Source organism: Homalodisca vitripennis, chromosome 2 (genome assembly GCF_021130785.1).
Source record: "Homalodisca vitripennis isolate AUS2020 chromosome 2, UT_GWSS_2.1, whole genome shotgun sequence".
Taxonomy (NCBI): domain Eukaryota; kingdom Metazoa; phylum Arthropoda; class Insecta; order Hemiptera; family Cicadellidae; genus Homalodisca; species Homalodisca vitripennis.
The window spans coordinates 181,681,567-181,701,178 of record NC_060208.1 but is presented as its reverse complement, the minus strand read 5'-3'; the positions used below and the strand labels follow the sequence as shown (position 1 = coordinate 181,701,178).

General features: G+C 32.4%; 1 protein-coding gene across 1 annotated transcript; it reads right to left on the bottom strand.

Annotated features, from left to right (window-relative positions):
* Nucleotides 1-5,447: 5,447 nt before the first annotated feature.
* LOC124355124 (kelch domain-containing protein 10) lies at nt 5,448-17,647 on the bottom strand. The gene is made up of 2 exons (XM_046806087.1): nt 16,619-17,647; nt 5,448-8,714 (listed from the first exon to the last, which is right to left on the bottom strand). Exons 1-2 carry the CDS (start codon nt 17,414-17,416, stop codon nt 8,223-8,225), a joined length of 1,290 nt encoding a protein of 429 aa, XP_046662043.1. The 5' UTR covers nt 17,417-17,647; the 3' UTR covers nt 5,448-8,222.
* Between the last annotated feature and the right edge of the window lie 1,965 nt (nt 17,648-19,612).

Genomic DNA, 19,612 nt, shown 5'->3' with positions numbered 1-19,612 from the left:
CCACACCACATTTCACTTAACAGGCTTCACTGAAGTTGCATGCAGAAGTTTTATGTGAATTTCATTACATCCCATTGGCAGACAAAAGAAAAATTGTGCTAGCCTACTTGGCTTCAATGATGCTCACCCAAATCCCATGGATTGACATGCACCATAATAGAACTTATTCTTGTCTATGTAGAAGTTTCAGGCAAAATTTAAAGTTAATAGAATTTTTTTCTTGTACCACCATATGTTAAAATTTCACATGATTGTACTCAGTTTGTTTAAAAATTTATTCTGTGATTTTGTTGTTGTCATCATCGTTATCTTTAACACCAACTAAAAAGTGTTCAGTAAACTCCCATTTTACTCTTGTGGAGTTATAGTTGTAAAGTCGAATTCCTTATAAGAGCATGCCATACCATGCTTTTCTTAACGTCTTACCATGGGTCTTAAGAAAGACTCCTGTCACTCTTAGTCAAAAATTATAACATCAAATCCTGCCTCTTGGAAAGCATACTCAAATGGAATTTAAGAAATTGATAATATCAAAGGCAAGGATGAGTTAGACAAGGAACAGGTGCAAGTGGGAATGATTGAATGATCACTAACAAATAGTTGGCTTCTCAATTACAGTGATTGATCCAGGAGAGTATAGGAACAGTAGATACTCATAGTGGCATATTGTTTATACATTTAACTGTCACTTTCAAGACCACCCTCAAGTCACTTGTGCTTGAGTTTCTGTTTGTCAACATAAATTTAAGGAAATTACTCAGCAATAACTCAATATCATTATTTTTTAAATTCAGCAAAAATTTCCAACATTTTGAGGATTGTGAAGAAGTTTATGATATTTATTTATAGTAGAGCTTTATTTTTGGAATTAATTATGTTCCCAATTTTTTTAGCAACATTAGCCACAATTTTAGTATTTAGTTATTTTTCACATTGGATTTTCTGTTACGATTGAGTTTACTTTCCTAATTTAGTTTTACCAGCTATCATATGTACCGGTACTTGCTCCAACTTTCCATCAACTCTGCAATCATCTTAGCCTTCAACAAGATGCTTAATTCACTCGAAAATAGCTATTTCTTCAGTACATTACATTATATACAGCAGCATGGAAAGAACGATTCTAAGAGTCTACTTTGTTAAACAGTTGACAGATACTAACACACTATCAGCTGAAATACTATAATCAAACCGATCACAGAACAGCCTGCATATTGGATTACTTAAAATATTCAATAATGAACTTGAGCAACTATTACTCAAACCAGAACAGAAAAATCAGATTATTCAATATACTGCCATTCTTTCAAACAGAAAAATTATTTTATTTTCTCACTTCCCATAGTCTTTTTCAAATATCAATCTAGTGGTTTATTTTTCAAGTTGGATTTTCAATAGTTTACCAGTGTACTCCCAATGCTAAGAGCTAATGACAGAATTATCCATAAAGCCAGAGTATTCCAAATCTTCCTTTGATGCTAGCATGACAGGGATAACAACAAAACTTATTTCCCAATGTCATCTTGAAGATAGTAAGATAGGTTGCCAACGAATCTTGCTTTTCCTCAATAAATACTACAACAAAGCAGTTGAAATGAGAGGTTTTTGGGAACCCTAGTGTATTAACAATTAAATATGCTTCATGGCAAGAGGTTACAATCAAAATATTTCGGTCAGAACCGTTCAAATACAATTTTCATTCGAAATGTCGAAACAAATGCACATAATTTAGTTATCATTTACTTAATCTGTTAAATAGAATCACTGAATTAATGCATTTAGATATAAATTGAAACAGTAATTTGAATATTAAAGTAAGAAATATAATATTAAACATTGCATAAATACGTTTATACAATTTAATTCTTGAGAGAATATTCATACTAATATATATACTAATAGTTTGCATGTTAATAGTTAAACATTCTTTAAAGTACAGCAAAAATATAGTATCATTAATAATGTAATAAAAGTAAGTTCGACCTTTTTATATCAAACCTGATTTAAAACATGGTGAACATGGTATTTCTTATGAGAAATGGACTGAACATATTCAGGAAAATGATTTTATCTAATGTTTTTTATCTTATTGTATTTTTTTATCATTTGTATAGTTAAACCAGTCAATGAAAAGATCCCCTTTGCTAGAACTGAAGTAGGCATACAGTAGCTTGAATAGAAAGATTATTTACAACATAATTTGTAGCATATGAAGGTAGAATAATATTTATAGAGTATAAAAGAAAATATAATTATGTTCTTTCCAAAACACACCTTTTCTACGAGATTCAAGAAGCCAGGCCTGAACCTTGATATCAAACCGTTGCAACAGCAGTGTGGCCAGCAAAACGTATGAATTCATTTGAAAATTATATCATCTCAAAAATGTCAACATATCGTAATCACGCATCACTACCTTAAAGGTATGTCAAAATTACCATTAATAAAACTATTGCTTTCCAATGCCACTTTGTGCCAGTAAAATTAGGTTGCAGGGTCAAAAATTGCTTCTTGTGGTATAAGGGAATTTTTTCTTTAAGTCAAAGTTTGAAATCATGAACCAAATTGAAAATAAAGCTTTCTGGATAAAATTGTTATTTTTATATTTTTAATTTTTATCCAAAAATGTAATCGTTTTTGAGAGTATAATTACTAGTTAAATAGATATTTATATTTAGAGCTATGACATGCTAACAATATAATGCAAGAGGAAAATAAAACTGATTTCGACTAACCTAGTGGGTTAGAGTTGAAATCGTGATGAGGGGGAGGATAGATTCACAAAAAAGCATTGGAAGATTTTCAGACTTTGTGACAAATAGTGAATTTCATCTCAAGAGACTCTCAAAGTATATAAAAAGCACTCTACACATTGAGGCTTGTGCAAACCACTTGCTGGATACAGTTTCTTTCACAAAGAAATCATAGCGGAAATAGCTGGTGATACAACTCTGTCTCAAACGTTATTAGACTATTTTCATGTGGGTTACAATACAAGAGCTGATTCAGATTTCATTACTATGTATGGAATAACAAACATCTTGAGAAATTACAAACTTTTACGGATGACAAAAGAGTAAACAATGATTTTGAACAACTTCTTTAATGTTGATCATTTATTATCAAATCTACAATTTAGCTTCTTCATATCATTTTAATTTACAACAAAATAAAGTAACAACAATAAATTAAATTATTTACATTTGTATACACATATAGTTGTAAATTATTTTTACACCAAATGTACAACATCTTATAACTAAAGTATCGTAAATTACTAAATTATCACATCATTTGAAGAAACCTGTTTTTATAATGATGTTTCCATGGTGGCAGTGATATTGTCCTTTGCAAAGGTATACAAAATCAAGTCCATGATCGAGGAAGATTTGAAAAAAAGTTTTCAGAATCACCACCAAATATCTGTGTAAAAATATCAATCCTTTATTAGCAACATAAAGGACCCAGTGCTCTGGATACAAATGTCTCAACGCTGCTCCAGTGCAGTAGTTTTTAAATATGGAGAAAATCTAGACGCAACAGTGGTTAATTGTACAGTACTTCGTAAAAGAAGTATGAACGTAAAGGAAATTCATACTGATTTTCAGCACATACTGAAGACTGCTTCATATTCAACAATTGCCAAGTTGATATATGAGTTTAAATTTGATCCAGACAGCTTAGATGATGGTGCAAAGTGGACAATCAAAATGACTGCAAAAGTGCGTAAAATTGTCATGGGGACTGTCAAACAAAACTGCCAAAAATTGCTAAAACTATAGAGATGTCACATAAACAAGTAATCTTATTATTACAGTGGCATTGATACACGAAAGTTAGGTGTCACAATTTAATGTAAGATCATGACACAATTTTTATTTTACATTTTTCAATAATGTTTGATCTTTTAATAGCAAGCAACCATATTTTGCACCAGTTTATGATTTAGGATGACTCTTGGATCCACTATTATGCCCCAGAAACAAAACCAGCCAAAGCAGTGAAAATATATTTAACACCAATAAAAAAAGTAAAGGCAATAACAGTCAACCAAAAATACATGTATTTTGCAGTTCTGGAGGAATCTCATCAATCCCATAAAGGATCAAAGCATTGGAACATCGTTGCATCAAGTAGACAGGGAGACTACACTCAAAATTCTTCATTAAGGTAAATTGTTTCATTATTATACCATTCTGAGATCTTTTCAAAAAACCTGTATAAATAAACAATATAAAAAGTATCTTTTTAATTCTAAAAATATTAATGATAAAACTTTAAAAAATGTTTATATAAAATAACTTAATGCTGGTGGTTACTAATTGCACATTCTTGTGTAAACAAACCAGAAGTTGTTTTAATACAGCTAATTATTGTCAAATATTACCAAAAAACATTAATTTTATGCAACCAGATCAGAATAAAACATTCACTTCAATGCAGAGTTTCTTTAAACCACACTACTAACTGTTGCAGAGCTTTTCCCTGACCATGAGTGTAAACATGCATTTTTTAACATCTATATATTTATTTATCTATTGGGAGCACAAAATAAAATAAACATTTACCAGAAACATTGCAATTTTATAATATTTACTACATTACTATAACAAAACAACTAAATCTACAACAACTACCCAACTAAAATATTTATTGAGCATTGTTACAATTAACACAATAATACAATAATTCCAATGCTTTCAACAATCTGTGTTTGTAAACACCAAATACGTAATTCTTTAGATGAATAAAATATTAGTAAAACCTAAATAACAGGATGTTATACTATGTTTACCTGCTCACCTGATTCAAGTCATATATATGGTTACAATTTACCAGCTAAAACAAAAAGGACACATTGTAGTAATGTTAAAACAATGAAATGATTTGCTCTACATCTAGTGGGGCTGCTTGAAATATTTCCAACTGTACCTGACAGATTACATTGGAATACTGTGTGAACAATAACATGGTCATGTGAAACCAATGTTTTCTGGCCAAGACTGTCATGTAAAACAATCTTGAAAGGTTAATTACAATTAATTATGACAAGCCATCTACAAAACGATTTAACACTCCTGGAATCTAACATTTTTTTAGGTGTATATTTTGTATCTGTAAATATAGTTATAAAATATAAAAATGTTATACAAATATTTTTTAATTTAAATAAACATATCATATTCACATATACTAACAATCAACAAGCTTCACACTGACCTATCATAGCAAACTGAAACTTACAGTGTTTGTAGGAAGAAAATTAAATAAAAATCACTACGTATTATTAATTTATACAAAAACTATTATTCTTTTTAAAAATAACATCACACTTTTTACATTTCATAAAACAACTAAAAATACATAACAAAGCATGTATGAAAATAAAATAATAAGTAAACAAACATAAAGTAAATAAATAAAAAGCTAATAAAAAACATTTAGGTCATTAAAATACTAAAACCATTGTCAGGATCAACAAAATACAATTAAATATTTCCTGAGGAAACAATGTTTTTTTTCAATTTATTTACTTTTTAAATCCACATTTCAGAGCAAAAAAATCATTCAAGTATTTTAGGGCATTATACTAGCTGTCAATATTACTGTACATACGGTTTCTTAAATCTGACTGTGAAACTAGGAGATTTATTACTGAACAGATTTTAACCTTATGAGTTGGAGTTGATAGCTTTAGGGGGAGGGACAAACTGATCTAACCTTGAAACCTTCCTAGACCGCCTTCAAACTTATTATCTTCTTTAACACGTTCACGACGACACCTAATTTCCGGACTTTTTTAAATGTCATCAAATTTTTTAATAATAATGGCATAAAAACGTAATCTTTTTATGTTAAATTTCTAAGTATAACGAGAAAAGTTTGTAGGCTTCGCAATTTTGCACAAAAAATACTTCATTATGTGTTTTTAATGTTTACCTGTGTACACCAAGGGGTACCTAAAAAAAAGAAAGTGTCCGATAGGCATATATAACAACAATCCACCAGGAAATGCATTTCAACATGTACCCTATCGGGTGCATGACGCGTTTTAAGAAATCCCAATGTGTACCCGATTGGGTACTAGACGGCAGTTGTGAAAGATCGCGTGTACCCGATGGGGTAAATGTTGTTGTGAAAATGTTATAGTGGAAATTAAGCATGACATCAATATCATTAAATCTAAAACAAACAACACCTCCCATCTCCCAAACAATACTAAATGGTACTACAGCCTGACAAACTCTCACTATAACTTGTAGGCTATTAGAATCTATTCAATAGTAGTCATTTACAACCTAACAAGTTAGTTTTACCTTAAAACACTAATTGGAAACATAGTTTTTATTTAAAATTGCACAGCTATTTTAAGCTTACTTAAATGTTTTTTAGTATAAAAAATTAAACTCATGTTAGTTTTCAGTAAAAAAATATTTATTGCACAAATAATTCCAAATTAGCTCAAAAGAATAAGGATTAAATTTCATTTTCTTTATGATTGCAAATATAAATTAACCTATACAAGGCCAATTTCTTTCTACATCTTGACTATCTGGACGGAGCACTATCTGGACGAGCTGACTATTCCCAAAACTATTACAGCATAAGAGCCAAAAGTATAAATTAAAAGTCAATCAGAATTGTACTACAAAATAGGTTGAAAAATTTTGAAATTTGCAAGTAATTTATTGCTAAAACTATTAATTATATTTAAGTAAAATAACTATGTATTGTATAAGCCAACAGTGTCAGTATTGACCCCCTACTAGTACAACAGTGTTACCTAACTGTACTTTATAAGTTCCAGATTCTGGGTATATGTAGGTTAATATGGTGTATGCTTATACAGACATGTTAAATGTTGTGATCCCCTCCTGCATACAACTCACCAATAACTGCCAGCCCTGTACCCCACCACCACTAACTTTGAGCAATTGGTTTGCATAAAGTGTAATCTATATTTATTCACTTACTAAACACTTTTGAAACATGAGTGACTGGCTATAATTACTTAGAACTAACAATGTATATACATGCTAACATGCCTTCATAAGCCTATTAAGACAAATCTTAAAACCAAATCTTAGAAATAGTAGAAATTAAGTATGCTAATAGTAAAAAGTTATATGAGCATCTAACGCAGTGGGTATCAAATGTGCTCTTGAGCACTACATAACTGAATTGCGTATTTTGTTAAAAGGTGTGTGGTAGCACTGCAATGAGTGTGATATTTAACTTTTATAGTGAACGTCCGGAAATTTAGATCACTTTCAATTGATCAGAGTTCGATTGACATGTTAAGTTATCTAGAACTAGACCCTATCAATGGATAGTTAATGAACTATCAAAATAGGTGCTTATTACTGTAATTAAAGTATAATTTAACATGCCCTTTTTTATTTTTTTAGTCACCTGATTTGTGACTCACTGCTGCTTTTTACTGTTAAACTTTGATGAAAGTTTAAGAAAGAATAGCAAACAATTTTGCATGAATTTATAGGAGCCAGGATACTTGTTTCTTGTGTGCCTCACAGTCTAAAAGAATAAAAGGAAAGTAAACTTGAGCTAAACTCAATATTGAAATTAAATCAACCCTTCCTACTATAGACAAGTTGTGTGTAGAAAACTCGGGTGCTCCACTGTATCAGAAACATCGTAGTGCACTTGATGAAACAATGAGACTGCCAAATTTACCTATTTATAGCTGCCTGATGTCAAAACGATGTACGGGTTCGTTTTCGACTTTGTCATCGTTAACTTTCTGTGGATCTCTTTAGACTAATATGAGTCCAGATGCTACGAGTCAAGTGTGAGACCCTTCAACCTTCCATTTATTGCCAGACGCTGCAATAAAAGGAAGGTGAACTGGAGTTAAACAAAATTCAAATTGATAAGACAGTTACTGAGCATTACTCCTCAATTGGAAAAAATAAGCAGGTGGTGCTTTAACAAGTAGAAAATTAAAAAAAAGCATTGATACTGGAAGGGATTACTTTGAACATGCATTATGTTTCATAATTCTAAGATAAAAACTATTCACGTACATCCAAACTTTTGCAATGACCGTCATATTAAAATTAGTTTCTACTATACCAAACCAATCTAAATCTAAAATTAACCTTTTAAACAAAAGTGTTTCGTCGAGTTTTACTTAAAAAAATAATCAATTAACTAAATTGAAACAAATAAGAGATGCAATAGAGTATTTAATCTATATCACCTCAGTCACTGGTAAGGTCAAGCCTCCGAATGAATTCACAGGGCAAACCAAGCGCTAAAAGATCTGTTCTTGAAAACGAATCTAAGTACGGACAATAAAACAGTATGGCCTCCCAACAAATTTCCTTGAGTTTTGGGATGCACAGCCAAGCCGTATGGACATCTGATGTCCTCTTGCTGATGTTCCCTGAAGGAACAATTCCCCCGAACGTGATCAGTTTGCCATTTGGTGTCAAACATGACGAGTGGAAATAGACACCATGATCCATACCGAGCTGGGGGATCTTCTTCCACTCCATTGAGTTCAGATCCAGTCTCCAGATATCCCTCAACATTCTGTTCCCGGTATATCCTCCAATGACGTAGACACAGCGCCCATGTTGTACACAACTATGACATCGACGTGGTGTCGGGTACGCTTCTCTCACACTGTTGTCTGGTCTGGTAGAAACCTTCTCCCAACAACAAGTGGACAAGTTGAAAGCAAACACTTCCTGTAAAACAAATTCATATATGTAAATATAAACAATACTATTAACATTTTAAGAGCTCAGACAAATAACTGAACTTATGAAATAAACTAAATGTATATGTATGTAAAAGTTAAATATGTCAGTTATGTTACTGAAACTTGAAAATCAAACACCGAAATAACTTATTTAGAGCTATTTACTGTGACAGGACATGGCCCACATTGAGGTTCTCAGTGAATAGCCAACAGTTTAAAAACTGAATAGACGGCAGCTGTAAATGTGGGCCATGTCTTGCCACAGTAAATTTGCTCTAAATCAGTTATTTACTATCTTATTTAATAATTTTGGTGTCATTAGAATTGTGATAAAATCCTTCAAAAACTGTTTTTCTTGTAGTTCTTAAGAAAAACTGCTGGTTTTTATGATATTACAAGTTTAAAAGTTTTAATGGCCGCCATTTTGAAAATACTAAAGATAATTTCATGATATTTTTTTCAGTAACTGGCCTTGTTATCATAAATCTTTGAGCTAAATTTGTTGAAATTTAATTTATTAGTTTTTGAGATATTATTTTTTACAAAAACACAGACAGATGGGAAACTAAGCATAGGTGACCTATGATATCATGAAACATGTCTGTCTTGACCTGAACAATAACATGGTATACCTTTGTCCAGATTGTTACGGGACACCCTGTATAGTTTATATAACTCCCTTATATCAATTTCCTTCTCTAGTTTAGAAAAGTAATAATTACTTATCCATATAATTTCTTGTGACCTACTATTTCACTATTAGGTATAGAAATTGATCATCTACTTGTTTAAAATTAATATTATTGAATATCATCAGCATTACCCTATGGTTCAATCTTTAAAAAATCTTGTGTTTCGATAACAAACAACAAATTGGTAATTAGAGCTCTTTGCCAATTATGTTCAGCTGTTAACTTGTGTTAATTATGTTATGTTAACTTGTGTGCTTTAACTGTAGCAATCAATTCACACACAAACAATTAATGCTTGTGTCAAAACTCATTAAACCCTTGGTTATTACAATAGACATGGTCAATTTATTAGAAATGTTAATGAATTTTAACAATAATACTTCTCAGAATAAATTATCAATATATTATTATGTTTAAATTCAGAGAAGGAAGGAACAATATGTATGTAATATAATGTAATATAACTCACATACAATGAAACTTGTATCACATTTTTTTATTAGTACATTCGTTTAGTTAGTTTGTACTGTCTTGCCTAAGGAAAAGAATAAAAAATTTGGTAATTCTAAGCAATATATGGGTCAACCTCGATTTTTCTCATATTACAATATAATGTTCCAATAGTCAATTAGAAAAGGAAATGACTAGAATTTCTTGCCGGAAAGCAGTTATAGGGAGCAGGCAACTCATATTACATATAATGTTCCAATAGTCAATTAGAAAAGGAAGTGACTAGAATTTCTTGCTGGAAAGCAGTTATAGGGAGCAGGCAACCGCGAGAATTACCTATTAGTGATCAGGGGCACTGACGTGATCTGGGCTTCAAATTTGGAACTACTCGAGTTAATTTTTTTCTAAAAGAGCAAGCAGCGCGAAGCGCTGCGCAGCGGGCAAGCATCGTGCGTGATCTTCGTATATACTGAATTGATTCAGGCCAAAGGAATGACACAGATTCCTTTATCAGATTTTTACGGAGATTTTGTATTGGGCGGATTATATTGGTTTACTTTGCTTTCCAGCATGTAATTATGTGTTTAAAATTGTTTTACATACATTACCTACATTATATTGTAATATGTAATAACAATTTATCAGAAATTTTTAATAAAAAAAAGGATCACGCACGATGCCTGCCCGCTGCGCAGCGCTTCGCGCTGCTTGCTCTTTTAGAAAAAAGAATTAACTCGAGTAGTTCCAAATTTGAAGCCTAGATCACGCCAGTGCCCCTGATCACTAATAGGTAACTCTAAGCAATATATGACCGTCTGGCGGTTGCCTGCTCCCTATAACTGCTTTCCGGCAAGAAATTCTAGTCATTTCCTTTTCTAATTGACTATTGGAACATTATATTGTAATATGATAAAAATCGAGGTTGACCCATATATTGCTTAGAATTACCAAAAATTTAATATTGCAATATATTTGTATGTTTTTTTTGTTTATTTTGTTCAACCTATAGATGTTATAATACTTCTATTCACTCATAAATTCTTCTTTTTCACTGAATGTATGATACTATCAAAACACTCTTCTAAATCATGATTGTATTACAGCAACGACCACAAGAAATCATTTTTAGTGCTGTCCATCACTCATGTTTATATGGCATCATTTAAAATTGTCTTGATTTAGCATTAGATTCAATGATTAATGATGCTTTCTAACTGATTGTTAAGTAATGAAAGCATCAATTTATTAACACGCTTGCCATGCGCCCATTACTGTCTCTTAGAATTAACACATTTATTTTTGTAAATTCGGTTAACATATCCGATTAATTGTTTACTGGCATAGTTTTTCCCTGATCAAGTGTTTAAACTGATGGAATGTCCTTATTCAATGTGTTTACAACTCATTCAGTTTATGACACCTATTTTATGTTAATATTACAAATTCCTCTTATTCATTAAACTTAAAATGTACTTTATTTGATTGAGGATCCATTTTATAACAATATCATAGTTTGTAGAATCTTGGAGCATTGTAAAAACGGTTTATTGTAGTATCACTAGATAAAGGAATACAACATTTTCCAATATATAATTTTTTATTTTGTGCAAGGCCTTTCTGAATCAAAGATTCCATCATCAGGCACTTCACAAAATAAAAAATTACATATTGGAAAATGTTGTATTCCTTTATCTAGTGATACTACAATATCATAGTTTGTCACCAGGTCTGTTCTTTTAAATACTTCTCTCTTCTGACTGACTTCTACTCATTTTCTGTAACTAGCAAGATTTGTTAACTGTTAGAATTATTTGATACGATGATACAAATATTTTATTTGTTATTGGTTTTTTGTTGCTTTTTATAGCTCTCAGATATTAGTTTTCCTTTTTGAGTTACAAGTTTAAATTAATGTTATGTCTGCCACATGCATGAATGCCATGTTCAAAAGCGGTAATTCTCTATAATTACTATTAAATTTCTGTTGTAATACATTTCATTAGTAAAAATAACTGAAGTTGTTACAATAGTACAGACTTACCACTTTATAAAGTTCCTTAATTAGAACAAAATAAATTACTTTCTTTGCTAATTTTTTAACACATTCCTTCTTATAGCTTGCTAATACTAGCAAAATGTATCAATTTTCTACTTTATTAAATATTTAAAGATTCAAATGTGAGCTTCTACATTCAATGGTTATACAAATTATATACCATTAACCAGAAAAACTCATTTTAGATTTTAACATAATATATATTGATATATTAAAATAACACATATATCAAAATGTTGTCTACATTACAAGTTGAAGTATCACTTATTTAAATGCTAAGTCACTGTGGGGTATAAGTAAAGAATGGCCACAAGTATACGCAATCTATCATCCATGCAGTTGTTCCTTATGCCTACAACTCTGTATATGGTTCTTTACCAAGAAACTACTGAAAAAAGAAGGCAATAAGCCTAAAAGAGAGGTTTAGGAGACTCAATGTAAATTTAAAATTACAGGTTTTATAAACATATGCTAGAGCAGATATACCAACAAAATAATATAAGTGATTTAAAAATTAAGACTTAAACAGAATAGGATGCTAGCTATACCAATCAAGCTTGTGATACATCCAAAGCTGTATAAAAGGCACACACAACAACAAAAATTAAACAAATTGCATTTGGAAATACTTGTTAACAGCAAAAAAAACTAATGATACTCCTATTTTAAATACTAATGATACAAAAAACTGCCTGAATGGGTAATTCAACGACAAACCTGACAGATATTCCACAAGGCAAGATACCGAATGTCTCTGGAAACGTTCCAAATAGGCTAGTACTATTAAATTGGAATATAGACTCAAAAGTATCTACTTGTGAATTGTGCATACATCCATTTTTAAATTAAAGTAATTGATTATATTGAAATCAGAAGTGAAACCTTAAATAAATGATTTTGGAAACAACAGTAGCACTTCTAAAAACTTTTTTATCACCTTCACTGGGGCTGAGTCTACACTGGTAATATTAAACAGTTTCATCTAGCAGCACACTCTTGGTTGTTTGCAGCAATCAATGTGTTGAGGTAAAACATTTAAAATTCCTGTCTGTCTAGATATCAAAATATATTTTCTACTATTGGTATCAGTGAAGTCAACGACCAGAGTTGCCAATTATAATTTCAACGTTATTACCATATTCCGCTTGTCCTCCTGAACAAAATTATATAAGGTTTTAGGGGGTGCCAATCGCAGAAACGTGGTTTTAAGGGGTGTAGTCATAAATAATATGATTTTTAATATTTTGTTGTAATTTTTGTGTGCTCTGTCTCGATATATGTGTACTTCAATGTCATTTGCAGACTCAGCTGATAGTTTATCGCTTATCTGAGCGTTCAGTGGCTGTGGTCCAGTGCTGCGTAGACTACCCTGTTATGTAGTTCAGAGGAAGTACATATGCTTCTAATATCATGGATCAACCATGTACCAGTTCTACAAAGTTTAATCCGAATGAATTATGTATGTCTGAATGTTTTATTGGACAAGTGCGAAGTTTACATTTTAGCCAATATGAAATAATTACTTTTTTTTAATTATTAAAAAGTTGAACATGTGTGTTTGTTGTTGTGTTTGTGTACAAACTAAAATTTCAACCTGAGCACAAAAAAGTTTTAAATTATATTCTACTAATATTATAAATGCGAAAGTTTGAATGTTTGGATATTTGGATGTTTGGATGTTTGTATGTTTAGATGTTTGGAGGTTTGTCCTCGAATCACGCTGAAACTGCTATACGGATTGTGCTGAAATTTGGAACAGGTATAGCTTTTGGTCTGAATTAACACTTAGAGTGCTTTTTACCACCCATAACACATTCATTTCACCAAATAAAGTCGAATTCAAATTAAAAAATTTGTTTGTTTACATTCAAATGTTATGATAAGAACGAAACGTAATAACGTTTCATAATTCAAATTAAACTGGCACTAAACAGCTGTTGACAGCTATAATTCGACAAACTTTCTGAAACATCTGTTTACATTTAAATTTATCAATAACAAGTAAACAGTGCTTGATCGGTAGTAGTGTAATGCAGATAGTAAATAAAACATTAATATATAAATTTTACTCCAGATTGCGCCAGTGACGAATTAAAATTATCTAATGAATTAAATACTGTTATAAAACTAACCTTAATGAACAAAGTTATGAATGTTTTCACATTAAGTTACTTTAAACTGGTGGGCTTCCTTGACATTATGATATTACATTTTAACAATGGCTTACGGAAAAACAGAGAAATGAATACTAACATACCTTAACGATTCATTCTTTCCATGGCTACAGTCCAAAAAACAAGTGTAACGCAAAACTTTAATAACGATTATTTTGGAATGTTGCATAATATTAATAAGGATTTCCCCCTAATACCGGAAGTACATAAGAAGTAGGTAGGACTTCCCCCTAGGTCGTAATAGGCTTTTCAGTCCTAGCAAACTCAACTATGCCTACACGATTTCAACCAAAATAGATTTCCGAGAACTATATAATTGAACATATATAGTATTTTAATCGAGGCAATATGGCAAGCTAACCTGTGACATAGTAGGTAAGTGAATTTAAACGGTCTTAAGTAGGCACTTTTTAACCGAAGTAGGCATCTCGGTCCTATGTAAGTATATATATTTTTTCTTCGTCAGAATAACAAGGCAAACTCTACTATGGTACACTGGAAATATCTTAGACCTGAAATATATGACAAGGACTGGAAATATACGCTTTTTGACCAAAGTAAGTTTCCGAGACCTGTGTGATCCGAGATTTGTGTTTTCTTGATCGGGATTACAAGGCAGATTCAGCTGTGATGTTATGTATATAATTAATTAGAACCGGAAATGCTCCTACACGTGCCAAACATGATATAATAATTAAGTTAAACTCTGATACTATTTACCATGAACTTACTAATATCTACCTGATATATGCCTACTTACATTTTTAAATGTTTGTAGGACTCCCAACATAATTGCTTTTTATGAGGACTTCGGTTCTAAAAATTTTGTGCGAAGCCGCAGGTAACAGCTAGTAATTTAATAAATCTGTTGGATCATTTTTTGAACGGACAAAGCTGGACATTGAAACATATTTTGGTCTGGTGACCACTTTGTTACATCTAAAGCCAACATGACTTTGATATATTTCATTAAAGTTCGGAGTGTTACCACATTCAGTGGTGGACTGGTATTCGTTCTGCCATGAAGTTTACTTCCACCACATTTCTATAACATCTAAAACAATTGGCGGTCCTCTGACAGCTGTAAAAATTGATGAGGCTAAATTTGGGAGGAAGAAATATAAACGTGGCAGAAGAATCCAGGGACAATGGGTTTTCAGTGGCATTGATCAACAGAGTAGGAATCTTTCCTTGGCCCAGTAGAAAAGCGGGATAGATATACCCTGCTAGAATTATAAAGGAATGGGTTCTGCCGGTTATAATAGCAAGTGATTGCTGGAGAACTTTCTGATCGACGAGGGATTTCGACACTTGTCAGTTAATCATACCCTTAATTTTATCTAACCAGATACCAGTGCCCTCACAAATACGATCAAGAGACACTGGCACGAAGTAGGGCCAATATACCACAGTATGGCGTCTGTGGTGATCACTTTGTTGAGTACCTGGCAGAATTTCTCTTTAGAGCAAAATACCCCCACCCACATACCAGGCTCCACACTCTTTTGTTGCTGCTGCCTGCCACCACAGTTGTGATGAGTGTTCTCTTTAAGTATTCATTCATTTACAACTCGATTGTTTTGCTTGTAGGTACATGCAAATTTATCTTCAGCAATGTTTAGGTTAGTTTTGGCCATATGTTGAATTAATATTGATTTTTTTGCATGATTATTACGTTTCTAAACATTTTGGTTGAATTTGTCTTAATTATTTTTAAATTTGGTTTTATCCTACTAACAAGATTTGCATTATTAACCAATTGCAATCGTCCTCTTGAACAATACAGGATAAGGTATAAAGAAATGAAAGTGGCAAATAACAAAGTTGTAGAACATTAAAATAACATTATTTTTCTTGCAGATTTGGGCTAGAGGCATTCGTGTCGGCCCAAAATAAAATATTATTCACAGGTCTAAATGAACAAAAACGTTTATTTGGGTCAAAATTCTCCCAGTTTCAGTATTATAGTTAATTTTCGTATCCAAAGACGGCGCAGGGGTGTATCAATCATGAGGTTGAATCACGGTTATAACAAGATCACGTTATGCTTCGTGCGGATGTACAAGAACATATTGCTCGGTGCGAATGAAGAACTTTCACTTATAATACTCTACTATATTTGTCATTTGCACCCCATGGAACCTTATATTGTTTTGTTCAGAATGACAATATTAGCAATAGGTCAGTTAAAATAACTTGAATTTTGCCACTCTGGCCATTAATTCCACATTTACCATAACAAGTAGTCTATTCTTTTCATGTATAAAATCACTGCCTATAACAAATTGGTGATGATTTTATAAATGCTGTTCCTTTCCTAAATTAACTGTGCTGCAAACTTTTCTTGGCATTTTTTGGCCAATAATGGGTATTTTCGAACATGGAGCTAGTAATTATGTATGCAAAGGCTACTGTAATTTACAATAGGATGGATGTAGGCCTAAAATAATCCTAACTTATTAAGTAACAGGCTATGGTAAGTAACAGTAAGTGGTAGACTGAAAACATTTATTGTTACCTGAAAACCATATGTCGAGTGTGAAGTTCCTCCTCCTAAGATATAAATTTTATCTTGATCAAAAGCAATTTCATGTCTGTATCTTCCAGGAGGTTCATTCTGAGTACCTTTACAAATATACACAGCCTCCCACATTTTATCTCTTAGATTTAGTCTGTGGACATCACAAGTATATTCAAAACCAGTAGTACCACCAACTGTATATAAGTAATTATTCTTTAAAACAATAGCTTGGCCATATTGTGGTTGGGGACAATTTCCCAATGCAGATATTAAAGTAAACTTGAACGGATTTTCCTTACTTAGGTCACATATATACAAATCTTTACTGCAATTGGCTCCAAAAGGTACTCCAGTTCCTCCATACACCATGAGCACTCGACCACTCAAGAGAACTGCATTTGATGCTAAAATATCTGGAATTTCTTCCACATCCAACTTCTTCCACGAGCCTGTTGAAATATTGTACTTCCATAGCTCCTTGAATAATGGTTTGCTATCTGCCCAAACTGTGTCATTAGCTAGATCTGCCTCATCAGATATAGTAAGTGAAGGATTGTAACCTCCAAATGAATACATGTTTTTATCATCACATACAATCCTGTGTCCACTTCTAGGCTTAGGGGATATATACTCATGATTGTCATTTCTATTCATATTCTGACAACGGCACCTTGAATTACAATAACCAAAAACCAGTTTGTAGGGTTTAAAGTTGAAAATTGCATGATCTATGTGCAAACCATTTTCTACCAGCAAATTATCTCTTTGATGAACAGTGCCCATTACAGCTCCCATTAATTTACACAACACCCTTAAACAAAATCATCAGTCAAGTTTTCCTGACGGGATAAAACAAAATTTATCCCACATAAACTTACACAAATTAACCTAAAATTTGAGATCTAATAAACAAAATCCAGCTGTTTTCCTGTCTGACCCAGATTCCTAAATTTGATCTATTTGTTGTGACAACATAGGCTTCACGAATAATCATGACTCCTTTGATATGAAACACCCACAGTTCAAAATAAATAAATAATCTATGTTTACACTTTTATACGCTTAAAACTTTGATATATGTATACCAGATAAATATATATATATATATATATATATATATATATATATATATATATATATATATATCTGGAATTATTCAGTTATTCTGTGTAATTGATATAAAAAAAAAACTATCTTCATGTGCTGTTCATGCTTAAGTAATGTAAAACAGGTTAAGTACGTATACAAAACTCTACAATAACGGAGGCTCAGATGAAGATGACACAACAAATTTACTCCAGTTTAGTTCAGGTTTCATTTAAATACAGTTTAGATTCAAAAAAGAGTTGCCGACTCGTGTACCGTAATCATAAAAACGTTCAGTGGGCTCTTAGGCTAGGACTAGGAGAGAGCGATACTGCCCTGCTAAACCAGAAAGCAGTAAGCGCTAAAATTAAGGATTTTGAGATTATACCTGATATATAGGTTTTGGGACCGAAGGAATTCAAAAATCGTAGTTATAAAGCCGTATTTCCAACCGTTATTGAGATATTAATGTCATGTATAACAGTATCTCCATGCTAAAGCCTTATTTTCTACACCAGAAAACAGTAACTCCAAGTTCTAAAGCACAAAACAGTATCTCCAGTGGAGATACTGCTAACTGGCTTAAAGTGAAGTAGGTACTGTCTTTTGGCTTAGGAAGTATACCAGCTGATTGTGGAGTTACTGTTTTCCAGCTGATGCCCAGCTGATACTTTTAGAGTAGGGGTGACCAAACGTCCCGGAAAAACCGGGATTGTCCCGTTTTTTAAATCATGTTATGCGATGTCCCGAAAAATGTTATCGGGACGCCCAAAAGTCCCGGAATTCTGTTTAACACGTTAGCTGCGCGGAGTGGCGGGCGGCGGGCATTGCCCGAATTGCGGCAGCGAACGCGATTGGCACAAACGAAATGAAATATTTCGGTCTGACGAATCGCAAAATATTGCGCAGTGCTGTGCTGCGTTACCACAATAGTGGACGTAGTTCGCTGAAACACTCACAGGTAGTAGCACTGCCTGGGTCCAGCCATTCACCCTGTGGGTTTTTGACTTTATGGCTAATGTAAAGTATACATAAGCGAAGTTATTTTACAAACCTCCGCTTGGCAGCGCCTCAGTATTCATTACACGTTTCTGTCAGAATATTGTTTTATTAGTTATTGAGGTTATGTCAGTGAACCCCCATTAATGTTATTAGTTAATTAATGAACTCATGTATTATTAATTAGTATTGTATCGAGCCGCAAAATGCCAAAACGTGCTTGTAAATTCAGTGACAGTTATTCCAAAGAGTGGAACTTTATCAAAAGGGGACGATTTGATAATGAAGTAGAGTGCTCTGTTTGTAATTGTTTCATTAGTCATGGTGGTCGTTCTGACATTGTTGATCACATTAAGTCTAAGAAACATAACAACAGATTCAGTGCACCAAGCGGAAGTAAGACTTTACAGAACTATTTTGTACTATCTCAGTCAAGCGAAGACACAAAAGTTCGAGCAGCCGAGCTTACATTAGCATACCATACAGTAAGACATCACCAAAGTTTTTAGATCTAGTGATTGTACAAATAAACTTAACAGCGTTATGTTTGATGATTCATCCATTGCAAAAAAGTTTAGTTCGGCAAGAACCAAAGTTTCAGCTTTAGTTAAAGGCGTCATTGCTCCTCAGAGTTTTAAAAGAAAGTCTTGAAAATATCAAAAAGTCTAACTTTTATGGAATATCTACTGACGCTAGCAACCATAAAGCTATTAAAATATTTCCGTTTGTCGTTCAGTTTTTTGATATCAATGAAGGAATTCAGTCCAAAACTGTTGAGGTTGGGTTCCCTACCTAATGAAACATCTGACGAAATTTCATCATTTTGCTTGATTCTATTGAAAAATATGGTCTTGAAAAAAATAAATGTGTTGCCTTTTGTGGGGACAACACGAATACCAACTTTGG

Excerpts from the sequence above, each read along its gene's own strand:
- LOC124355124 (XM_046806087.1), bottom strand. The coding sequence starts at position 17,416 with ATGGGAGCTGTAATGGGCACTGTTCATCAAAGAGATAATTTGCTGGTA. Across the intron at positions 8,715-16,618 it reads ACTCGACATATGGTTTTCAG|GAAGTGTTTGCTTTCAACTT; the intron begins GTAACAATAAAT and ends TTTGTTTTACAG.